The 24,916-nt window shown below is 42.3% G+C and overlaps 2 protein-coding genes across 7 annotated transcripts; one reads left to right on the forward strand and one right to left on the reverse strand.

Annotated features, from left to right (window-relative positions):
- Nucleotides 1–150: 150 nt before the first annotated feature.
- Nucleotides 151–15,598, reverse strand: adat1 (adenosine deaminase tRNA specific 1). Of its 3 annotated transcripts, XR_013790076.1 has the most exons (10): nt 15,289–15,598; nt 12,238–12,306; nt 11,440–11,494; nt 10,355–10,485; nt 8,566–9,241; nt 7,851–7,996; nt 6,958–7,057; nt 6,069–6,155; nt 2,212–2,843; nt 151–2,178 (listed from the first exon to the last, which is right to left on the reverse strand). XR_013790076.1 is itself a non-coding variant. In XM_079501700.1 (9 exons), the coding sequence occupies exons 1-9, from the start codon at nt 15,428–15,430 to the stop codon at nt 2,711–2,713; spliced, it is 1,539 nt and encodes a 512-aa protein (XP_079357826.1). In that variant the 5' UTR covers nt 15,431–15,598; the 3' UTR covers nt 151–2,710. The 3 variants fall into 3 exon arrangements, 2 of the variants coding, with proteins under 2 accessions (XP_079357826.1, XP_079357827.1); XM_079501700.1 differs by having other exon boundaries at nt 151–2,843; XM_079501701.1 differs by lacking the exon at nt 12,238–12,306 and having other exon boundaries at nt 151–2,843.
- Nucleotides 13,914–24,779, forward strand: LOC306923537 (endonuclease domain-containing 1 protein-like). Of its 4 annotated transcripts, XM_079501705.1 has the most exons (5): nt 14,028–14,703; nt 15,298–15,434; nt 18,014–18,229; nt 20,849–21,125; nt 23,801–24,779. In XM_079501705.1, exons 3-5 carry the CDS (start codon nt 18,077–18,079, stop codon nt 24,127–24,129), a joined length of 759 nt encoding a protein of 252 aa, XP_079357831.1. In that variant the 5' UTR covers nt 14,028–14,703; nt 15,298–15,434; nt 18,014–18,076; the 3' UTR covers nt 24,130–24,779. The 4 variants fall into 4 exon arrangements, with proteins under 4 accessions (XP_079357829.1, XP_079357830.1, XP_079357832.1 ...); XM_079501703.1 differs by lacking the exon at nt 15,298–15,434 and having other exon boundaries at nt 13,914–14,703; XM_079501704.1 differs by lacking the exon at nt 15,298–15,434 and having other exon boundaries at nt 13,914–14,703; nt 18,023–18,229.
- Nucleotides 24,780–24,916: the final 137 nt, after the last annotated feature.

Below are 24,916 nucleotides of genomic sequence, written 5' to 3' on the forward strand. Positions count from 1 at the left end.
GGTGGAAAAAGTTCTCACATTTCCTACTTGAGTAAAAGTATCAATACTTCAATGTAGAAATACAAGTGTCACGGGCCGCCACTCACCCTGGCTCGAACACCAATGGCCTTAACAAAAGGACAGGACAAAGTCAGGTCTCAAAATGCAATGAATTTTATTGTAAATTCACCTAAATGTGAGTTGGGTTCTATTCTTGCAAACAATAAGAGTAATACACATCACAGGAGAGTAGGAGAAGACAATAACCAAAAAACAGAGACTCGATTAAAATCCTAACCAAACAAATTAAAGTGATGTGCTGGCCAAACTCAAAAGTGGGGAGTCTGGTGAACCGGTACTTTGTACTTAGTTCACACAACTTTACACCACTGTCAATATCTAATGAAAACTTCACATAAATAACACAGTACCATATAATGACCAGGACTATTTTCCAGTACCTTCCACATTCAGAAATGTATTCCCACACAACCAGAACCCAGTTAGAACACACAGCACCGGATAATCTACTGAGCACAGAATGTTTTATTAAATTTATGTCAGTGACGCACATTTTGATTAAGAAAGCAAAAAGAGAAAGGCCTCTGGGCTGTGTGGGTACGTCAATAGCTTGACCCAGTGAAAGGAGAAAGAGCAGCATCACATACCAGAGAGACCAACAGAGAGGCCATTGTTCAAGATGTTATCACTTTGTCTCCGTTAGGCATTCTTATTAATGATGGCACTCCCTTCCTCATCAGCCTTTAGCTTCTAATATCATCCTTTACCTGCTTTCAAGACAAGAAACTGAAACTCATTGTTCACCGTTACGTGCCAGCGTTCTTTCAGGTGTCAGATGGACACATTGCAAAATGATAAAAGACTAATCTAAAACGGAAAGCTTATAGATTTAGAAACTGAAAGCAACAAAAAACATGAAGCTTTTATATTGTTCCTAAGAAGGAAGTAGGAGAGGGAGCCATTACAATGGGATTGAATAGACAATGTAGGCCACCGAGGTCTTCATCACTAACACCATGCTGCTCAACATTGATACAAGATAAAGATCAAATAAATCTTTATTTATTAGCATGGCATACACAGGCCATTGTTTTAAAGGACAATCTGCTGGTCCTACAAAATTGCACAATGCCGTTTCCTGTCTACAAGTAATACGAGATGTTCACATTATTATTTTTCAGGCTGCCAAGCAGCCTGGAAATCCAGACTCACAAGCGGTCTGGATTTGGACAGAAATGTCATGTCTGTGCCATTTTTGCACCCGTTAATATTCCGTTTGTGATGTCCCACTCATGTTATGGGGAATATGATCATCATCATCATACAACTACAGTAAATAGTTGCTGTCGGCAGAAACCTTGTATCTCCACATTCCGACTTTTGATGTTTTTTCGTAATTGAATGCCCTACGTACTTTGTCATGCCACAGTGAAGCAAAGAAAAGTATTAACAAGAGCTTTCATGAATAAATAATTACAGGATTGCAGGATCTTTTTTTCAACTCAATATAAAGACAATTAAGCATTACACTTGTTTACAAGAGGGTCCACCTTGTTCAATTCATCAAAACATTTAGAGACGTACAAATAGACACTTCTATATAGTCAAAGAACAGAACAGGAATTCATCATAAAGGAGGTAAAAAGGGAAAAGAAACATATACAGTGAGGGGGAAAAGGGGGAACAACAGGGTTTTAACTTGACAGAGAGACGAAATATAATATTATGCCGACTGTGTGACAAGATAAATGTGCAAACGATAACTGGCACAATGAATGGAGCTCCATATTGAGCACGGTGTGTCCAGCTGTGTTTATGTTCAGTGAAGAGCAGGGGGGTCTGTGGTCACAACAGGTTAGAAAACACCATGTCATCTGAGGACACTGACCAACGGTCAGCAACCTCTTTAAACAGCATGACTACACTGGGGATCCTCAGAATGTCTTTTCCCAAGTTCCCTTTCTTCAAAATCACTGCATGGTTCTTACAATTCATTTTCCCATCGAACACAATTTGTTGTAGACTAGTGCTATGTCTTCTGTCTCATTAGTTGTTACAAAATAGTAGTAGGGATATCAAATGTCTCCACAATGGACGAGCTAAATGTGTTTTCTGTTTGTCAGGGTACTGTTGTAGTTGTGTTTTCTGTTTGTCAGGGTACTGTTGTAGTTGTGTTTTCTGTTTGTCAGGGTACTGTTGTAGTTGTGGTACAACAAGTACAACCGCCTAAGAGGTAACGAAAGAAAAGGGAGTAACAGGCCATTTAGACCAAAAGACTTATTATTTTGGCAAACGAAACCGTCGTTCTACAGAAGTATAAATTAAGGTATGGAACTGCAAATCATAGTATGTGCATTCACTGTATTATATCACGATATATACGATATTTCTGAAAAGGCATATCGTGGAGACATTGTGTCATCTCGACGATATTCGTTACCATATCGCCCACCCCATGTTCGTATAGTCTTCATCGGTGCGCCACCGTTTGCTTTAGTCGAGGTGCGCCACCGTTTGCTTTAGTCGAGGTAAGCCACTGTTTGCTTTAGTCGAGGTGAGCCACCGTTTGCTTTAGTCGAGGTGAGCCACCGTTTGCTTTAGTCGAGGTGCGCCACCGTTTGCTTTAGTCGAGGTGCGCCACCGTTTGCTTTAGTTCGAGGTGCGCCACTGTTTGCTTTAGTCGAGTGGTGTTTCCCACCACACCCTGTAGTCATTGGAACTGCAGGAGACTCCGGTCACCGCGCGGCCACAGAGGGAACGCCTGGGTGAGGAGCTGCATCCAGGCTGCTTGGTAAAGGTGGGACGCCTGCTTATAATCCCAACAAGTCCGCAGCTCCTTCCCCCTATACGCACGCACACGCGAGCACACACGCGAGCACACACACACACACACACACACACACACACACACACACACACACAGAAGCGTTATTCACACAGACGTTTGTGGCAGCAAACAAGAGTATTGTTGTTGAGTATTGGTTATTTCAGGTATGCGTGGCTCTGAAAGAATAAACATGAGCAAGAGAGAGGCCTGGAAATCTGCAACATCAGCACCTCTGTCCGAATTCAGAAGACTGTGACTAAATAATGCACTAGTACCACTACTAGAAGACAACACCGGCTCTTTCCCAGTGGTGAAAAGCACTGGACTTTACTTGAGTATTTCCAATACTTTTACTTCTACTCCACTACATCTCGGATCCAAATAGTGTACTTTTATTAAATAATTGTAATTTGCCTATTTTAAAATAGAACAAGCTCTACAAGCTCACAACAGAAATGTTCTATTTAGTTTTTGTCATATTTTATCTGAAGAGTTTTAGTGATAGTCTAGTTTTATCCATCCATCTTCAACTGCTTATCCGTAGTCGGGTCGCGGGGGCAACAGCTCCGCCAGAGAGCTCCAGAGTAACTTCCTTCCTCCTGGGGGACCCCGAGGTGTTCCAAGGCCAGTTTTAGTTGAATTAAAAATAGTCGACTAAATCTACACCTGATTTAGTCGACTAAAATGCATTTTGGCAGGCCTCGATGGTGTCGTAATGCCTGATCTTATACTTGGTTGCATGCTGAAAATACGCGTTGCCGAACGTAGTCGACAAAATCAACACTGGTTACCACTGAGGATTTGACTGTGCTAAAATGAGTTTTTTTTTATCCCACGATTTTGTAACCCATTTTTCACCCCTGTGTCAATTATCTAATGTGATCCTGGGCTCTACACACCCTCCGCCAACCTAGTCCCCATATATGAGGGACATGGGGAGAGCAACGGACTTGAACTCATGCTTCCTTCATGCCTGAGTGTCCAAGTTGCTCCTTTACACCTGACAGGGGGGAGTTTCCCTGGTTGGACGTAGCGTGTGGATGGAACACGTTATTCCAACCAGTTCCTTTCCCCTCCATCAGGCGTCCCGGCTGGCCAGGGGGAGGCAGTTTAGAGACCAGGATTACTGCATGTTTTTTGTGAGGGTACCTACCCTAGGAGACACGGGGAGAACATGCAAACTCCACACAGAAAGGCCCTTTCGCTAACTAAGTATTTTGGAATGCAACTGTGCGTGAGAAGGAGGAGCTCCGGTTGGTTGACAAACAACTGCAGACAACAATGAATGAACACTTGGATTACGCAGAGTACAAAACCAAGCCATTCTGTTTATTTTAAATAGACGCGTGACAATTGAACTGGCCCACCTTGAGAAAAACACTATTGTAGTGTGTGTGTGTGTGTGTGTGTGTGTGTGTGTGTGTGTGTGTGTGTGTGTGTGTGCTTGCGCGTGCATGCTTGTGTGTGCAGTGGTGGAAAGTACATTTAGTACTGTACTTATGAGTACAATTTTGACATATTTCCAATTGTCAATACTTTTACTTCTACTCCACTACATCTCGGATCCAAACATTGTACTTTTACTCCACTACATTTATTTGATTTATTTGAAAACTTCAGTTACTAGTTACTTTGCAGATTTTCATTACAAAACATACATTAGGATTACATTAGATAATTGGTGAAAAAATGGGTTGAAAAATCATGGGGTAAAACATTTTTTAAAGAAAAGAAAATACATCTACAAGCTTCTGCTATTTTCTAAAGATTTTTATACATCTGAAAACTTGAAATGGGACATTTCTGCACAATACTTATGGTATTTTAAGTACATTTTGATGCCAAGACTTTTGTACTTTTACTCAAGTCAATGTTGAATTCCGGACTTTTGCCTGTAACAAAGTATCTCTACATTGCAGTATTGATACTTTTACTTGAGTAAAACATGCGAGTACTTTTTCCACCACTGTGTGTGTGTGTGTGTGTGTGTGTGTGAGTGTGTGTGTGTGTGTGTGTGTGTGTGCGCGCGCGCGCTGTATGTGTGTGTGTGTGTGTGCGTGTGTGTGTGTGTGTGTGTGTGTGTGTATTGTGGGGTTCCATTTATGAGACAGGGCTGAGCCAGGATCAGGTTATCTTCAGCAAAGCTGACACACAGAGGTACTACTGTTCTCCCACAGGAGAGGATCCTCAGCCATCAACGCAGACACGCACGCACACGCATAATAGTAGTGTGAGAAGGTGAGCCCATGAATGTGCACAGAGACACACAATGTGAGCAGTGCACAAACAGACGTGCCTGTGAAAACCAGCACAGGCACGTGTCTGTAAACATACAAGCATGCACATGATATCTGATGTCTTTTGCCAGGGAATGCCAGGAGGAGCCGAGAATCATCATCATAATGTCATAATTCAATTGTTCGCAAAACATAACTCATAAACAGCGGGATATTCTGGTATGATGCAATACCGCAACGCCAACTTCAACGGAAAGACAATGTATTAATCCCTCTTTCCGGGAAGCTGGCCGTTACACAGGACTGGAGTGTGCCATTTAGCAGACCACGCAAACTAGTTTTAAAACGTTCTTAGTACTCAACTCTCTCCGCTCAGTCCAATGAACCTACTTAGTAGCCCAGTGAAGAATTACCTTTTTATCCTAACTACACAAATGTAGACAAGTACCAGTATCTCTGGATCAGGTTGTTAAATGAGAATGGTGCGAAATGTTTGACTCGACTTTACTCCTATTCATTAATGTGTTGTATTACATGGCTCTATATTATGAATAGTACTGTAATTACTATACAATCTCCATGTCTCTTCCGCTCTTTATAAACAGAAAATGCATATTTATTTATCCAAAAGATATCACTTGCAAGACCTTTCTTTTACTAGGGCCTTCAAATACAGTACTTTTCTACCAGACCGAAGGCAAGTGACCTTTTCACTTTTGGAAAATAATATTGAAGGAACAGTTAACTGGTTAATGTGTGTACCGTCACTTTAGATTAAAAGCATAATTTTGTTTCCCCAGGCAGCGCTGGTTGGCAGGTATCAATACACTTTTAGACCGACATGTTTGTGCCAGTGTGGGTGAGATTTAATTCTTGATCGCCTCTTGTCTTGACTGTGTAATATGGGCCGATATGCTCGATAACAGGCTGGACAAGCCCAAGGCTCGGGTATCGATACATTTCTTATCGAGTTCGTAATGAGCTCCGGTTTCCAGCTTCATTACCTGAGAGAGTCGGGTACAAGTGATGGGTCTGTGGCAGCCACTAGAGACAGGAAGGTATGGAACAACTCCACCTTACAGAGAAGAGACCTGCGCACGCACGCACGCACGCACGCACGCGCACACGTACACACAGTCCCACACACACACACACACACACACACACACACACACACACACACACACACACACACTTGAGTCAAAGTATACTCCTGGTCAAATATTAAAACTACAAGTGAACTGTCAAATAATATAAATAGTAGTAATGACAATATTTTCACTCCATTTGAAATAGACCTCAAGTGGTTTTATTCTTGTACCTTTTCCCTTTGTGTAAATGTAGCGGTTAGGTATGTCAATTATCGATTAATTCATGAAATGATAACCATATCGATTGATTAAGCTGTGTTTTTTATTTTTATCAGATAATCTTAGTTTCCCTTAAAGTCTAATATAACAATCTACATTTTGCTGATATACAGAAAGAATACAAAAGGCATATTATATTCCTTAATCAAATATTTTTTGACCATTACATGGTCAGGGCCAGGCAATGGCATCTTTGTATGAGGAATACAGTGAAATAAAAAGTGCACTGTCTTGTCCGTCACATCGCATGCAAAAGCAGTGGCTACCAAGGATCCAAAAATACAAAAATAAAGAACAGATACTCAGAAAAGGTACTCAATATGCTCAACATGCTGAATGATGCCATTGTTGTGTGGTGGTTGTGTGCAATGTCATGAAAAGCAAGATGAGCTGTGAAGGTGGAGTCTATAGTGTACCATCATGTTTTTAATATATGTGAAGGTGGAGTCTATAGTGTACCATCATGTTTTTATTTAATATATGTGAAATATGTATCAAAACAATCACTGCATGTTGTCCTTACCTTGCTTTAGCTGTACCAAGGCTCTTCTTGGTGGCACCGTGCTTGTAGCCATTGGCAGTGACATCTAGTGGTTGATCAGGTACATTACACCAGCTGATCGCTAGAACAGAAAAGTCTTTACTATGTATTGCATATCATAAACATTTCAAACCAGTTATAATGATCTTTTCTATTATTATACCAAAAACATTACGCCTGAGTGTTTGAAGTTACAAACATTTAACACTGTGTTCAAACGGAACGGTGTTCTAAATATAGATCCCACGATTTTGTAACCCATTTTTCACCCGGTGCCAATTACCTAAACTGTAATCCTGGACGCTACTCTCCCTCTGCCAACCTGGGGAGAGCCCCGAACTGAGCTCATGCTGCATGAAGAGTGAGCAGGCCGCTTCTTATCACCTGACAGGGGGGAGTTTCCCTGGTAGGATGTAGCGCGTGGAAGGAACGCGTTATTCCAACCAGTACCTTTTCCCTCCATCAGGCACCCCGGCTGGCCAGGGGGAGGCAGTTTAGAGACCAGGATTACTGCATGTTTTTTGTGAGGGTACCTACCCTAGGGGACACGGGGAGAACATGCAAACTCCACACAGAAAGGCCCTTTCGCCAACCCCGCCTCTGGTATGGGCACTGATGACGCGGAGGAGAGGACACGCCGCCAGCGCCCACGGCGTCCCGAGCGGGAATCGAACCCAGGACCTTCTAGCTGTGAGGCGACAGCACTACCAACTGGGCACAGTCGGTAGTGCTGTCGGTAGGCCCTCTGGAGTGAGTGTGGAAATATAGTGGCCCTCTGGAGTGAGTGTTGAAATATAGTGGCCCTCTCCATCGTCAAAGTTGCCCACCCCTTTCCCAGAGTACAATTTTGATGAGGGGAGAGTCCAGTACTCTACCTGCTCCACAGGGGGAGATCCGGCCCTGCCCTGCCCGGTGCGAGAGCTCAGTCTGGGCCTGGCTGCAGGGGAACTCCAGGCTGGACTGAAACACCTCCACGGGACGCACTGAGAACCCAGCCGGGAGGTCTGACACATGGGAGCACCTGCACAACATGCACAGTAGACAGCTGAGCCTCAGTTAACCCATTTATATAAGGACGATTCTACAAATGTCTTCTAAAGTCCTATATAGCAAACAGTGGTGTTAGAATTATATGTATTTGGTTGCCGAATCTCCATCTCAAAATATTTTGTTCCAGGGACCCCCAGAAGCAAAGATTTGAGTTAAAAACCTTCACTGGGAAAGAACATACGGTATTCAAATATTTGCGCCACATTTTGATGATTTTTCGAAAAGAAATCCCCAAAACATAAGTATAAATATGGAGATACAATGACAATGTCAATCAGTGTGTTCAGGTTTCGGTACCCAGCATTGCCCGGGTAATTGCATGGGTGATCCCTCAAACTCTCCCTGCCTGTATCTCTCTCTCTCTCTGTCTCTCTCTCTCTCTCTCTCGCTGATCGAGTGAGCTCTGGTTTAACATCACACAACTATCTAACTATATCTAATCCAAAGAGGGTGTGTTTTGCATTCATAGAAATCACAATAGATTGTGCATTGCACCGGATTCTCACATAGCCATCGGAAAAACCTCATAGAGAAGCCCACCTGTTGACGATGGCTCTTTGCATGACTTCACGGCTGTAGGGACACTTTCCAACCACAACGGCACTGAAATAGAGTCCCTCTTGCAGGTAGTGGGAGAGCAACGCACCCTGGAAACCCAGCACGCCCCAGCGAGCCATTTTGTCACTGCAGGACAGGGACAGAGTGGGCTCCCCGCGTCCCGGCTTCACCCGAAGAACGCCGGCACTGTGGTACCCCGCGCCCGGTAGGAGAGGGTCTGCTGGGCCACCCGGGACACACTTAGCCCCCGTTCTGCAGATGTCCGGCGGGGTCTGTGAACTCTCCACGGTATGATAAGGCTCGTTCAGGTCCGCGCGTGGCCCGATGTTACCCTCCGAATGTTCCGTTGACGTTTGTGAGACGTTGTTTGCGGGCGATACTGTAACGCGACTTTGCTTCGCTGTGTCTGTACCAGAGACCTCCGGCTGTGTCGCATCTCCTCTGCTCTCCGGGTCCGTTCCTTCGGATTGCCTCTCCTCCGGACAGCGAAGCTTAGTGCTCCTCCCGTCGGTCAGCTCCTCCTCGGCTTTTCGCTTCAGGGATCCTCCCACGCTGGCGTCTGTCACTTCGCCGCTGCTTTTAGGGGCCTCCCGTGAGATGACTGGAGGGCAGGGTTGGGATTGGCTGTCAGTCAAAGGGATGATGGAGGCGTCACCACCTGATAATACATAAAAGATGATTTGGCGTGTTGGTTTATATGGCATTAAATGGGGGAAAACCATATTCGCTCTACAGCAACACACGTCCACTGCAATGGTCTCCAGTGCTGGGAAACATTGACTTCCCATCACAAACATTAACTTCTACCAGCAGGTAAAAACCATCACCTTGGTCATACTGATTATTATGCAAGCCAAAGAAACATTGGACGATTATAATAAAATCAAATGACTGAGAACTAAAAAACATCGCTAGGATGCAACTGGGACGTATCATCAGTGATGTATCCCAAGGTCATCGGGGTTTCGGGTCTTCCAACATCATACCCCTCACTCGGGTGACCCAGCCGGGGTGACCAAGTCCCGACTTACGTCCCAGTAGCTGCCCTCGATCAGTCCCTTAGGGAAAAACCAGGGACACACAATCCGCTGCTCCAGAACTACTCTGCCGGTACTGGGCGTGCCATCCGGCGCGTGGAGGGACTAGGCACTGTGGGTTGACTCCTGGCCGGGCACTTCCTAAGTCTCACCAGGTCCTCTCCTGCTCTCACCAGGAGTACGAACAGGACCTGTGCGTTGCACCAGATTCCAGCACCAGACACTTCATTCGGGAGTGGTGGATTCCGCAGGCTCCACAGACAGGGCGACAGTGGTGCCACTCAATTTATCCACAACACATATTAGATGTATCTAATACTACTTCAAACCACAGCAGAAACTGACCCAGACAACATATATCCATAGAGCGTCGCAGTCCCACCCCTTTCAGAACGACAAGCGGCCCGGAAGAGAATTTCCCATTAATTTTTACCCATAAACGTTTAAAAAGTATTTATTTAAAGACCTGTAAGCCTCGGACAAAACCAACTCAGCTCCTGTGAAATCATGACAATAAGCAGATGTTTTTGGGCCGAACAAATAATTAGAAAGAAGATTGAAGAAAGAAATTGTGTTTATTGTCATGATTTGTCAGCCGAGTTGGCTTTTTCTGAGGTCTATGGGAAAAATTAATGGGAAATTCTCTTCTGGGACGCTCATCGGGGGGGGACCTGCGACGCTCTATACTGCTGTAAAACTGCGCGCGGACGCACGCACACACACACAGGACTTACAGGGAGTGTGACTGGTGAAGAAGAGGAAGGAGACACCGTGTGGAAGCTTCCATTTCCTCGGCTGCTCAGCCTGACAGAAGATGGAGTTTCCCTGACCACACACCGCCCTGCGTAGCTGCTCCATCAGGTACCTGTGGTGGTGGGAAAAATAACTCACATGTTTTACTACGAGTCAAAGTATCAATACTGCAATGTAGAAATACTCTGTTTACAAGTAAAAGGCCCTGGGTATCAAAGTTCTTGACAGAAAAAGTAGCTCATAACATGTCTACGGTGGATTTTTATGAAACAAACATTTTGCAGATAGAAAGAGGATAATTCAAACTTTTTGTACAGCTGCAATGTTGGTGAGTTTAACGTCGTCTAATATAATAAAATCAGATAGGACTTTTCGGTTTGGCTGTATGGGCTATCAGTGGGCTGGTGTTGCAACTCTAAGATTCAACATTATTTTAAAATAAATCTAGTGTTGCAAATTGCGGCTAGTCATACGGGTGGGCCGCAAACACTTTCCACATTTTCGAGTCGGCCCTGATCCAGAAACGGTTGGCAAGCCACTTTTGTAGTCACACCCAACTCACAGTCCAATTACTGACACAATGTGTCACTAGTGATGATTTTGACAGCAAATTTTGATTTTAGTTTTAGTCATACTCTTTTGAATAGATGTTCATGTACAGTAGTTTCAGTCACATTTTAGTCATCTTAAATGTTTTAATGTTAGTCTAGTCTAAAATCTACTAAATCTACAGTTGATTTAGTCGACTAAAATGTATTTTGGCAGGCCTTGACGGTGTCGTAAATAATGGCAGATTTTACACTTGGTTGGGACGCATTGTGAGCTTGTAGATCGGCTACTTTCAGCATGCCACCAAACATAAAATGACTTGTCTTTTAGTTCTAATGGAGCTCTTCTCCACTAGTCCCTCCCTAACATTTTAGTCTAGTTTTTATTTGTTCTCTATACATTTTAGTCATCATAGCTTAGTTTTCATTTAATTTTCCTCAGTGAAAAAAGGTAGTCGAACGTTGTTCGAATGTTTCGTCAGTTTTAGTCGACAAAATCAAAACTATTTGTCACTAACCTGACACAGCCCCTTCTGGCGATGACCTCGGCGTGGCTGTCATTAAGCACGTCACCTAAAAGGACAGGAGAGGAAAGATGACAATGACCTTGGGTAAAATAGTGCCATTAGGACAGCAGGTTAAGACAGAATCCAACATTTTTGGGGTCCTTGACATGAAATAGTTTGAGAACCCCTGATATAGAAAGAGTTTTTTTAAATCGGCCTCAGGTCTAAATGGGTTAAACTAATACGCACAATTATGCACAATAAAAGAAAGGGAGAGTGTAAATAAAACAACTTAATTTTATTATTATTATTTTATTATCTTCTTCTTTTCCTTTCGGCTTTTCCCTTCAGGGGTCACCACAGCGAATCGTCTGCCTCCATTTCACCCTGTCCCCTGCCTCCTCTTCTCTCACACCAACTGACTTCATGTCGTCTTTCACTACATCCATAGTCTTCCTCTAGGCCTCCTGCCTGGCAGTTCCAACCTCAACATTTTTCTACCGATATATCCCTCCTCTGTACGTGTCCAAACCATCTCAGTCTGGCCTCTCTGGCTTCATCTCCAAAACATCTGACATGCGCCGTCCCTCTGATGTACTCGTTCCTGATCCTATCCATCCTTGTTGCGTATATATATGCTATTCATAACCTTGTGATCCATCCATATCCATGCTGCTATAGGTTACATGTATTGTATAATATATTTTAAACACATTATACATTTATTAACATGTTAATCTTAAACCAATATCTATAATAATGGCTTATTATCATATGACACAAAGCCAAACCAAACCAAACTAAACAGACCTTTGGAGCTCATGGCTGCGCGTCCAATACATTTGGTCCCCGTTCCTAAGGACACAACCTCCTTTTCAACTGTTGAGGGAAAAAAATAAACGTAATGTATGTAAATGTGAAATAAACTTGTCACACCATATTCAAAAGCATTAAGCAGTGGTGTAAAGTAACTAAGTACATTTACTCAAGTACTGTATTTAAATATTCTATTATAGTTATTTCAGTTTTGAATACTTTCTGTTTTCCATTTCATATATTTTATATTGCTGTATTTAATGTATATTGTTTTGATTGATTGATTGTGCTTGAAATGTACTGTAATTCTGCAAACTGTTAATAAATATTTCTATCAAACTCAGGCTGTTAACTGTGAGTGGACGACCCAATTAAGCATTACACTTGTTGATTTTGTGTATTTCGGCTACATTGAAAATGAGGGCCTGCCCCTAAATTGTACTCCACGCTTAAATGAAGGTTCTGATGATGATGAAATGACGCACGGCTGTCTCCAGTCATTTCTATCAGTACCAGATTTAAAGGCACTGATTCTGTGTGTTGGCGTGTTCCGAAGAGGATGACGTCTTTCGAAGAAAGTTTGATTCATTTAGCAAGCCAGTGCCCCATTCTGTATGTAAAAAGCCATCCGTCGGCGTTATGACAGTGTACAACGCGACTCCACATATCGCCGTATTGGTCACCACCTAGGTGTGGTAAGCAAAATATGATAAATGGAGCCTAACGTTACACCTAGCCCAAACATAGACTCTCGTAGAGGTTTTTTTCGATTCTGACGAATCTCTCAACGAGAGTCTAAAAGACTAGGTCCCCTTTAAGAGGGCTCGTGTTTACGTTTGTGCCTCAAAATTACTCTTGCCTTGTACAAATGCAAATAATCAAGATTGCCCCACATGTCCGGCGGGTGTTCGGAAAACAATTACTTTCGTAGCGACCGTAGTTTTCAATAAAAAAAATATTTTAATCCACTCCGTCCATACTCCTCCATTGTAAATGCGCAAAAGAACATTGGCCGCGCCCCTAGTGGCCAGGGTTCTGTTGCGCATTTACAATGGAGAGAAAACCAAGATGGCCGCCAGATTCCGAGACAGAGTATGGACTTTAGTATGGACGGAGTGGATTAAAATATTTTTTTATGAAAACTACGGTCGCTACGGAAGTAATTGTTTTCCGAACACCCGCCGGACATGTGGGGCAATCTTGATTATTTTTAGATTTTGCATGATGAGTGATTTTGAGGCACAAACGTAAACACGAGCCCTCTTAAAGGGGACCTAGTCTTTTAGACTCTCGTTGAGAGATTCGTCAGAATCGAAAAAAACCTCTACGAGTCTAAATGTTTGGGCTACGTTACACCGTGTAACGTTAGGCTCCATTTATCATATATCACGAACACATTACATTGTTTCAGCATCTTGTTTCAACATTTCAGCATGATCAATGATAAAACGAGTTTGTTTTTTTCGTTTGGTACTTTATTTACAGTTTGCTAATGAACACAGTGCGCTTTCAGTTCACAACAAACACATTAAATTGTTTCAGCATCTTGTTTCAACATTTCAGCATAAATATCCTTCCCACGGACGCGTAGGAAGGCACAAAAGTTCGAATTCTCATCCTCGTGTCCTCTAATGCCCAGTCCATGTTCACAATAGCACCTGGATAGTGGTTAAGATCGCCAGCAAAGCCTCTCTTGCTTCAGCCATCTGCTTTGCTTTACCAACCGACATTGTCGACACCACATTCACGCCTTTATTGACGGCTAGGGCAGCAGCTCGATGCACGCCACATGCCAGGAGGAAAACCCTTCGCGTGTAAACGCGTTCCATGTATCTTGTTCGCGTGCTGATGTCGATGGTAGTAGAGCACCCAGCTCCACAGCTTTAGAGCAAAGGCTACAAAATCCAGGTAACGTGATCCAGGTAAATGTCGCTTTCGAGATGGGTTGATATTTGCGCCCATGGACTTCTGGCTGCTGGCTGCTGCTACCTTTAGAATTATTAGCTCTTAAAAGAGCCGTTGTGTTGGCGCTGACAGTGCTGTCCGCCTCGGCAGCTACGTTGTCGGCGGCGGGCATCGTGATCTTGTCGGCGGGCGCCCGGACTTCTGGCTGCTGGCTGCTGCTGACGACACCTTTAGAATTATTAGCTCTTAAAAGAGCCGTTGTGTTGGCGCTGACAGTGCTGTCCGCCTCGGCAGCTACGTTGTCGGCGGCGGGCATCGTGATCTTGTCGGCGGGCGCCCGGACTTCTGGCTGCTGGCTGCTGCTGACGACACCTTTAGAATTATTAGCTCTTAAAAGAGCCGTTGTGTTGGCGCTGACAGTGCTGTCCGCCTCGGCAGCTACGTTGTCGGCGGCGGGCATCGTGATCTTGTCGGCGGGCGCCGGAGTCGATGTGGCCGCGGCGGCGGCGGCGCCGAATTGTAGCATGGACTGGACGAATCTCTTCTTGGCTGGAGGTGAGTTCATCATAGTAGTCAAATGGAAATAAAGCCTACTGTACTGCAATGCCACATTTATACTATCTACCTGGCAGCAGAACAAAAGCCACCTTATTAGCATTTGAATGAATACCTGTTCGCCCAGTGGCCCAAGCACCCTCCACCTAAAGGTGTGTGCCTACTAGCCCTGGTCCAGTGCTTACAGCGAGTAGAGCGAGTCTCTCTCTGAAGTTTTTGTATTGACCTGTACTTTCTTTTGAACTGTAGTCTGTACCCAAACTGTGAATGTATAAATCATTTTTTTAATCAATCAAACACTTCAGCCCTATATACATTTTGGCCATTTAAAAATAGCCTATCTAACAAAAAAATCTATATACATTTGAAAACCTTTTTTTGAAGACATTTCTGCACAATAACTACTTTCTACTTTTGGTAGTTTTAGGCCTACATTAGTGGGATACCACCAATACTTTTGTAATTTTACTCAAGTAAATTTAGAATTTCTCACTTTTACTTGTAACGGAGTATTTCTACATTGCAGTAATGATACTTTTACTTAAGTAAACCATTTGAGTACTTTTTCCACCACTGAAAACCTACCTTTGTCAGTGTCCCAGCAGCGGGTGAGCTTCACCACAGCGGCCAGCAGGGTCCACTCTCTCCCCGGCTCAGGCTTGCCTCTCTTGGGAAGCTCGTTGAAGCGCTCGTAGCACAGCTGGGCGACTTCATCAGCGCTCCACATACTGGTAAACAGCAGGGTGTGGGTGGAGGGTGGACCACTTTCACAGCTCAACCAATGGGTTTGGCATTTCGTACTGTAAACAATATCTGTAATAATGACTTGAAGAAGTGCGTATTGTATTGTAACACTGTTCCTTGTCCAAACACTTCTCGTTCAAACACGAGAAGATGTTTATTACTACTACTTCCGGGTCATGGACGAGGGGTTTAGATTCAAATATCACAATAAAAGTCCTTCGTTTCTAACGTTTTTTTATATATATAAATATGATATGATGTGACATGGTTTCTAAAGTTTTATATATTATTATTCTTATAATTATATTATTATTCTTATAATTATATATATATATATATATATATATATATATATATATATATATATATATATATATATATATAATTATAATAATAATAATAATTATTCTTATAATTATATATATATATATATATATATATATATATATATATATATAATTATAAGAATAATAATATATAAAACTTTAGAAACCATTTCATATCACCATTTATATGCACCAATACATATGATTTTGGATGTATTATCATACACAGGTCTGTCTGTCTGTCTAATTTCATTTCATCTTTAAATAAGTAAATCATAGAGGGTATTGTCAGGGATTGATGAGATGGAGCGCAACACCTATCAGGTCAATCCAACCATCTAATCTTAGACGATATTTTGGGAATGACCTCCCAGTAGGCCCGGTCAGGGACACACACCCCAGCATTATTGTTATACTGAGATGCGGCAGGCTATGGTCGATAAGGGTAGTTCTGTTTCTTTTTTTGTCTTTACTTTAGCTGCCTCATTCCATTGTTATTTTTAAACATTCACTCAGCTCAGTGACCTTGTGATTAGATTGATTGATCGATCCCCACATTTCCCAGCTAGCCAGGTCATTCCAAAGACTATACATATGGGACCCAATGCCTCCCTGCTTGGCACTCAGCATCAAGGGTTGGGGTAAGTCCCTGCGACACTGCAACATACTATAAGCGCCATATCCAGGGGGTGTACTTGTACGTATCATGTTCAGGGGGTGTACTTGTACATCATGTCCAGGGGGTGTACTTGTACATCATGTCCAGGGGGTGTACTTGTACATCATGTCCTGTGGGTGTACTTGTACATCATGTCCAGGGGGTGTACTTGTACATCATGTCCAGGGGGTGTACTTGTACATCATGCCTAGGGGTGTACATGTACTTCATGTACACCCCCTATAACCTTATGTAGGCATATATATTTTTACTATACTATTTGAATATCTGAACGGTTTCCCTTGTTTTCTTTCGATGTCTATTATTTCCCCCTTTCTTGAAAACTACAAATGATGAGAGCTTGTATAACAAAGAATTACTACTATTACCGGTATTACCTATTATTATTTATTATTTATTATCATTATCATTATCATTATCATTATCATTATCATTATCATTATCATTATCATCATCATTATACCAGGTAAAACTGTATAGTAAGTTATCACAGTTATCAAGTAAAGTTAAAGCTCAGTTGAAGTTTGGTTGGAGCATTTGAACAGGTCTGTTTCCAGATGTAGTTGTTGTCATAGTGCTTGGTCTGAATGTTCAGCCTACTGGTGACTGGTCATTACACTATGTTGACAAACTGTGGGTGGAATAACTGAACAAACAAGAGTAGGCCTAGTACAGCAGAGTACAGCTCTACAGCTGAGTAGGTGACGGCACAGCTCAGAATGGCTTCAAGAGTTCAATCTAGTTCACTGGTTCTCAACCTGTGGGTCGGGACTCTCCACAGGGGTCCCCGCATGGGGGGATGGGGTCCCTAGATGACAGTAGATTTAAGGCAAAACTTTTTAGATGAAAAAAGACCATTAATTACTGCATCAAAAGTTTAATCAACAAAATAAATATACTATAAAAACTGGTCACACATATAGGCCAAATTGTCAATTAATATAGGCCTAAGAAAGAGGTCACAACGCCTCAGCTATTTTCACAAAATCTGTGGAGTCGAGAACAAAAAAGAATGCCTCAACTAATGCCTATACATTCCAAGTGCTTGTCAGGGTGGGGGGTCCCCAGTTCAAATATGATTGTTTTGGGGGGTCACTCACGGCCTGAAAACAACTGCAGTTCACTGGTTCTCAAACTAGGTCCTTGAGGGTATTCCAGGGGGTCCCCAGCTCAATGAATGGTAACTTGTGCAAATGGGACCTTACTTACGGGTCCATTTGTATACTCTAATGGGGGTCTATCTATGGCCTATGCATGGTAAACTGATTGTCCTTGAAAAAACTTGAGAATCAATGCTCTATTTTATGTGTTGGTTGCTTGAATCAAACCAGCTGTCTCTCACTACAGTTTGGCAGCATTTGTAGCTACTCAAACACACAAGTCAAACATTGACTGACAGACCAATTCCATTGGTCAAAATTGTCACTCCATTTTCATTGCTGCTATGGCGGCCAAGAGACGATCATGCCTATTGATCCTAGCTATACTTGGATACATTTCTCTCTCTTACACAAAAGTGGAAAGTGATTTTGCTCCAAACTGTGACTATTCCTTCTATGAGAGGACTCAGCCCACGTTGGTCATCGATGAGGATCCCTTCGCGGTCAGAATCTGCCAGAGGTTCATGTGGGGCTACAGGTTCGCTGCGTTGTATTCCACCCGCCTCAGGATCCCGTTCTACAGTGCTTATGTCCTGCATGGCTGCGGAGGGGACTGCTTCATACGGGAGATAGTGACCGCAGTGAGGGAAAACACTACATGGTTTATTGAACCTCAGGTAAATGCTGTTACTGTAGTTCATGACCCTGTATTGTTTTGCATTTGACCTGTAGTATTGACCCCTTTTCCACCGGTTGGCTCACAATGGAAACCGGTTCAGTTATTTTTGGTTCTTAGTCCATGAGCCAGAGCTCCAAATTGAAAAGGCCCTCAGAACTCGGTAGAATCTGCACCTGGCTTGCTGATAACAAACTATCTTTACACCTGGGAAAAACTGAATCCATTCTCTTTGGATCAAATAGTAACCTCAGCAAGGCAGATGGCTTCTTGGTTAGAGTTGGTGACAATATTATCACACGAAAAGATGAAATTACCTACCTAGGTTCCATCCTGGAGGCTAATCTTTCCGGTGATAAAATGGCCACCAACGTAATCAAAAAAGTCAACCAAAGAACAAGATTCCTTTACAGGATCTCCTCACTGGTCAACAAAAACACCTTGAAGACCCTAACAGGAGCCCTCGTACAAGGTTTCTTTGACTATGCATGCACCTCTTGGTACCACAGCACCTCAAAGGCCCTTAAAACAAGGTTCCAGACTTCCCAAAACAAACTGGTCAGGCTCCTACTTGGCCTCACCCCCCTCACCCCTGCCCACTTTGACAGGCTGGAATGGCTTAGGGTCGATGACAGAGTACAGCATCTTGCAATGGGTCTGGTCCACAAGATTCGCTACACCACCAAGATACCCATGTACCTGTCTAAATACTTCCTTAATGTTAACGAAGTCCACACCCACAACACCAGAGGGAGTGCAACAAACCATGTGCAACCCAGATTCGGCACAAACAAGGGACTAAATTCTTTCCGCTCCTATGCCACCAAAATGTGGAACGCCCTACCAACAGTCATTAACATGCGAATCCCTTGACTCCTTCAAAACCGCTCTCAAAGGGCACCTACGGACGGCTGCAATTCGAAACTGGCCCCCGTATAATCTGAATCCCCTCCCCCCACCACCCACCCCTTTTCCCCCTCACTGTATATGGTTCTTTTCACTTTTTTACCTCCTTTATGATGAATTCCTGTTCTGTTCTTTGGCTATATAGAAGTGTCTATTTGTATGTTTTGATGATTTGAACATGGTGGACCCTCTTGTAAACAAGTGTAATGCTTTATTGGGTCGTCCACTCACAGTTAACAGTCTTTGTATTGAGTTGTGCTTGAAATGTACTGTAATTCTGCAAACCATCAATCAATCAAAAAAAGTTGGAATGTTAATTATGAATTGAGTGGGCAAAACCAACCGGTAGAAAAGGGGTCATGTGTGCTCTCGGCTGTAGTGTGTGATAGTTGTATTTGTCTCTATTGTTTGCATCATAATTTCTATGAATCAATGCAATGTTAAATCTTTATAGCACTCAGTTAGAGACACTCATTTCGAGTCATTATTTTATGCCTTCACGGTAACACTTTCTATGAAGCCCATGTCTACAATGCATTGTAGACTAGCCTGGTTAATACATTTCATTTCATTCCGCGAGGAATTAAATGAAATGTATTCAAGGGGGAGTGGTTAACCAGGCTAGTCTACGATGCATTATAAACATAGGCCTACTTATAATGCATAATAATCCACATTCTGAAGTATTCCATGATGATTTATAATGTAAATAATATGCTTATACTTAGTTGTAAGCACTCATGAGTACTCTCTATGCTTTATAACAACAATCATAATCATAAAACCAAGTATCAATAGTTCAATAGTTCTGGTGCTGGTCACTCAAGCAATGTTCTAATGCATTCCAATCACTGTTATAATGCGTGATTAAAAGTCATTATAAAGGCCCGCCTCCCACCACCACCACAGAGGTTTTGGCTTCGAATCCACCGTGGTGCATCTGTCTTTGTCGGGCGTCTGTGCGAACACAATTGGCCCGTGTTGGTGGGGGAGGGGGGGTTAAAAAAAGGGTAAAAGACAAAGAAAAGTAATTATAAGTGGCCATTGGGTGTTTTAAGCGCAGTACTTCACCAGGCTGGGTGCCATATGCTGAGCCTGTGTGACTGTGTTGGCTGTTGTTTTGCAGCCGCCAGTAAGCGAGGAAGCTTTTCTACAACATAGGGTTAAACTTTTCACAAATGTCGTGGTGGCCCCTATGGGAAAATGAATCCAGGAATGTAATTACTTTAATTATCAATATACCACTTATATTGATTAATTGTCCTTACTTGAGTTTTTTTGTTTTTAATTGAGTGCCACGTGTACGGGGAGCACCTTATAGTGACTTATAATCACACTACAATGCATTAAAACAATTTATTGTGAAATCATTAATGTATGTACAACTATGATCATTATAAAATTATATCCCTCTGGCCAAAAGAAAGTCAGTGAGCGACCAGCAGCTATAAAGTAGTATGAGACTTAAAGTTGTTATAAAAATGCTTTACAATGTGATATGATTAATGGTATAAATCAGTACTTATGAGTCTTATAACTATACACAACTTATACAGAGATTATAATGCACTGCAAGTATGTTTGTATATGCATTATAGACACAGGCTTCAAATAAAGTGTAAGCGAAGTGTTTCAATTGAAATCCACCACATTGCTTCACTGAAATCTGGTTTTGCTTAACTGTGCAACAATGAGTTGAACTCATCTCCCGCAGCTCTCCAACATATTCAGCGAGGAGATGTGCATGGCCGGGGGACATGCTGACATCAGTCGAAACCAGGCTGTTCTCAGCGACTATGAAAGCACCAGTCAGTATGCACTTGGCCAGCTGAACCCCTATAACTACCACAGTACGTACAGTGCCCTGTCCACATTCACGCTGACCAACGCCGTACCCTTCGACCACAAGTTCCATCAGGCCTGGCTGAGAGGACAGGAGCAACTCAAACAACTGGTGGGACACATGAGTGGCACTGCCTACTTTATCACAGGTATAATTATAGAGGGATGTATAAAACATCATTAGACTCAGCAGTCAGCAGTGGGATATACCAATAAACATGGCTGTAGTAGGATATACTTCTGAAAGAAGTGGTTCTTAATCACTTATATAGCCTCAAAACACAAGATAACACAAGACACTACAGTCGAGCCACTGACTGTGGCTCAAGAGGTAGAGCAGGTCGTCCAATGATCCATGAGTCGGCGGTTCGAATCCCGGCTCCTCCTGTCTACATGTCGAAGTGTCCTTGGGCAAGACACTGAACCCCAAATTGCTCCCGATGTGCTGGTTGGTACCTTGCATGGCTTCCGCCGCAATCGGTGTATGAATGTGTGTGTGAATGGGTGAATGTAATGCACAATCTATGTAAAGCGCCTTGGATAAAGGCGCTATATAAATGCACCATTTACTTCTAAAGTATTTTGTTCGTGCCCTTTTTTCTAAAACCTTACAATTTACAATTTACAATTTAGGCATTTAGCAGACGCTCTTAATCCAGAGCGACTTACATTAAGCAATAACAAAAAGCATGGCATACATCACATATATAAAAAGTAGTTATCATGAATCATGCGTAGACTAAGAACGTAACAGTGGAGTATCTATGTAAACTATACATACTATACTGTATAATATATTATACATGTGTACTATAAAGTGCTATGACTACATAAAGTGCAATTCTAGAGCTGTCTACGTAACAAGCTATAAGTCTGTTTAAAATACTATCTAAGTCTACATAATGTGCTATCTAAGGGGCTAGGCTAGGGCAAGTGCTACGGGCCATGGTGGAGTCTGAACAGGTGGGTTTTCAGACTCCTCACTCAAATGTGCACTTGCAGTTTGGGCAACTCAAAAGTAAACTCCACATGCACCAACATTGTAGGCTATTTACCTGCCATAGTGTCAAACCTTTAGCCCTGTATCGGATCAGTGGTTATTTTGGCATATTTGCCGATACCGATATGACCAAATAAGGGCCGTACTGTTCCGATACCGATATAGTATCGGGACATCTCTAGTTCAAATGACCACTTGTTTACCATGCCATGTAAATACGACAATGATTGTAATGTGTGATACTGCAATCAGACTATAACAATGACCCATCATTCTGTGAAACTCAATGGTAAACCTATAGACCAAGCAATTGCAAATGAGCCACCATCATTACATGCAGACAAAACAATGACAATGAGTCATCACTTTTACATGTTGATTGTCTGAGTGCTTGGTCTATAACTTTGCTATTCAGATGTAATTAAATTACAAGGTGTCAAGCACACCCATCAATGAATGAGAGTAACTGAGAGTAAAACACTGAAGAAATAGCTGTGTATGCAAATACATGTGTTTTGTTCTTTCTTTCTTACCGAACAAGTTTCGTGCTCTGACTTTTGGCCTCCGACCTCTAGATCACCTGCCATTTTGAATTATATGAAAATCAGTTAAAATGCATCTCCTGCATATTATTTGAGCCGTAAACCTGCCATGCCATGTATACAGGGAGATTATAATGCACTAAAACTATGGTCAATCATTCTGTAAAACTCAATGGTAAACCTTGGATAAATAGCAAGCAATTACAAATGAAGCATTTTAGCTATTCCCTGAAAAATGAATATTGTAGTGTGATAATACAATCTATTGTATTGTTGTGTGCTAATAAGGTTAGACTCAAATGTAATGTAATAACAAAACAATAACATTTAATTAAAATTGAATTAAAATCTCTTTATTCATATTCCTGAGTACAGTTTGTATAACAGACAATAACACTAGCTATATGAGCTGCTATATGAACTTACACAGCCTGTTGTAGTAAAAAATAGTTCCAGTTCCAGTTCATTTGAGAAAATCACCACTGGACTTCACTTTAAAGGCCGACTATGACTTTTAATATCACTCAACTAAAGAAATGCCACGGCTGTGGACAATCTGCTGAACATGAAAAAGTCTCTTCTGATGTCAGAAACTAGAGGGCTAAATCCTGATATCAAGAGGTTGCAAGCTGCTCCATACACAAATTATCGGTGATTGGCTTTGTGAACCCGGAGAATGCTCAAGCTTCTCGTCATTATATATATAATTATATATAAGCCTTGTTTTATAACAGTAATAGGCATTTTGAAATGGAAAATGAATAATTCCCAGCTATTCTGGGAACAGTTATCTTTAATCATCTTCCGGCTGTGGGAACATGCTGTCCATGTTTATACATTGATTTCACTGCACTAGTGTTGCATACAGTATATAAGTGTTTAAAGGAGCATTCAGTGATTTGGGTGATTTGGAAAAAAAAACGGTCCACCCGGTAACAAGATGTGCACATGCACACGCTCTACAGTGGGGGAAGTACAACAGACCAACAGCACGCGCACCAATGCCAGCCACACTCGATCATGATTGGAGGAAGGCACCTCTCATCCTGATTGGATGAAAGCTTTGCCACCCAAAGCCCAAACCGAAACTAGGGTTTTTTGACCCCAGGGGCTCACTGGGGACAGGGAGGAACTCCTTATATGGTCAGCACACTTTATAGTAGGGAGGATTATCCAAAAAATAAGAAAAAATAAGTGATAGTTGAATTAAGTGAAATCACTGAATGTACCTTTAACATGTGTATTCTTCTACAAGCTAAAGTGCTGATGCCTTGTATTGCAGGTGTAATAGTAGACAACTCCAGAACCATATCAGGAGGTCGCGTCGGTGTGCCCAGTCACATATGGACCGCCATGTGCTACAGACGCCGTAGCAGCACCGGCATGTCCACTTCCTCCTTCTCCTTGGGCCTGATTGGTCGCAACAGCGGGGATAACAACGCTATCGGCGGAGGGATTCGTGTGTTGAGCCTCTCGGAGCTCACGACGAGTTTACGACGGTCGTACAGGACTGCAGAGATAAAGATTTTCTACAGAAACTGCCCGTGCTCCAAGCGCAGGGCAAGGCTAATGCAAGAGAGGTTACAGGTTAGGCTGAATGTTCTGAGATAAGAATGAAGCTCCATGTGTTAAAAATGAAACACACAGTATTGTTTCTCTGCCGCTGTTACAGCGAGTGAACACCATTTGTTTTGAAGTGGGATTATCAGTGCAGGGTGATTCCAGATCCCACATCATTTATCTCAAGTGTTTTTCAACCCTTTTCATATTAAGGTCCATTATTTATTCGGCATTTGAGCCACGGACCGCAGTTTGATAAGATTTAAGCCTCTCAGACCCAAAACTTGTTTCGTTGTCGTCGGATTGGATTTTGTCCACAATTCCATGCTGTATTGATGTTGGTACCATAGGAGAGATAACAGTCGATCAAAATAACAATTATTCTGCATTCTCTAATTGCGTAGATTTCTTAATGCAATATGATTAATTTTATATTTCGTAATGCAGATGTTTAACAATAATTTAACTCTTCGTCCATTTGATTTCGTTTTACACTCTCAAGTGTTAAAGATCTAATAAGGGTCCATTTGGTTACCAACTCTCCATCATTTTAGCTGGGGACCACCTGGAAGTTGGAACCAACTCAAGGACCACTGGTGTATCTCATTGACTTTTATTTTTTATTTTTTAACTTACGTACTACTGACAACGTAGTACCCTGAAGATCCCACTGACCTCCTGAATGTCATGTTACGAAACGTCGCCAATAAAATACCTATTCACTCGATGTCCTGTCGTGTGGGTTTAGATTAATCCTCTAACAAATTGTGTACATGGTGATGAACAGTAATTACTTGTGTTTATTGATGAAACTTCTTCCGTTGACAATGCAGCAGAG

Source organism: Electrona antarctica (genome assembly GCF_951216825.1).
Source record: "Electrona antarctica genome assembly, chromosome: 5".
Classification (NCBI taxonomy): domain Eukaryota; kingdom Metazoa; phylum Chordata; class Actinopteri; order Myctophiformes; family Myctophidae; genus Electrona; species Electrona antarctica.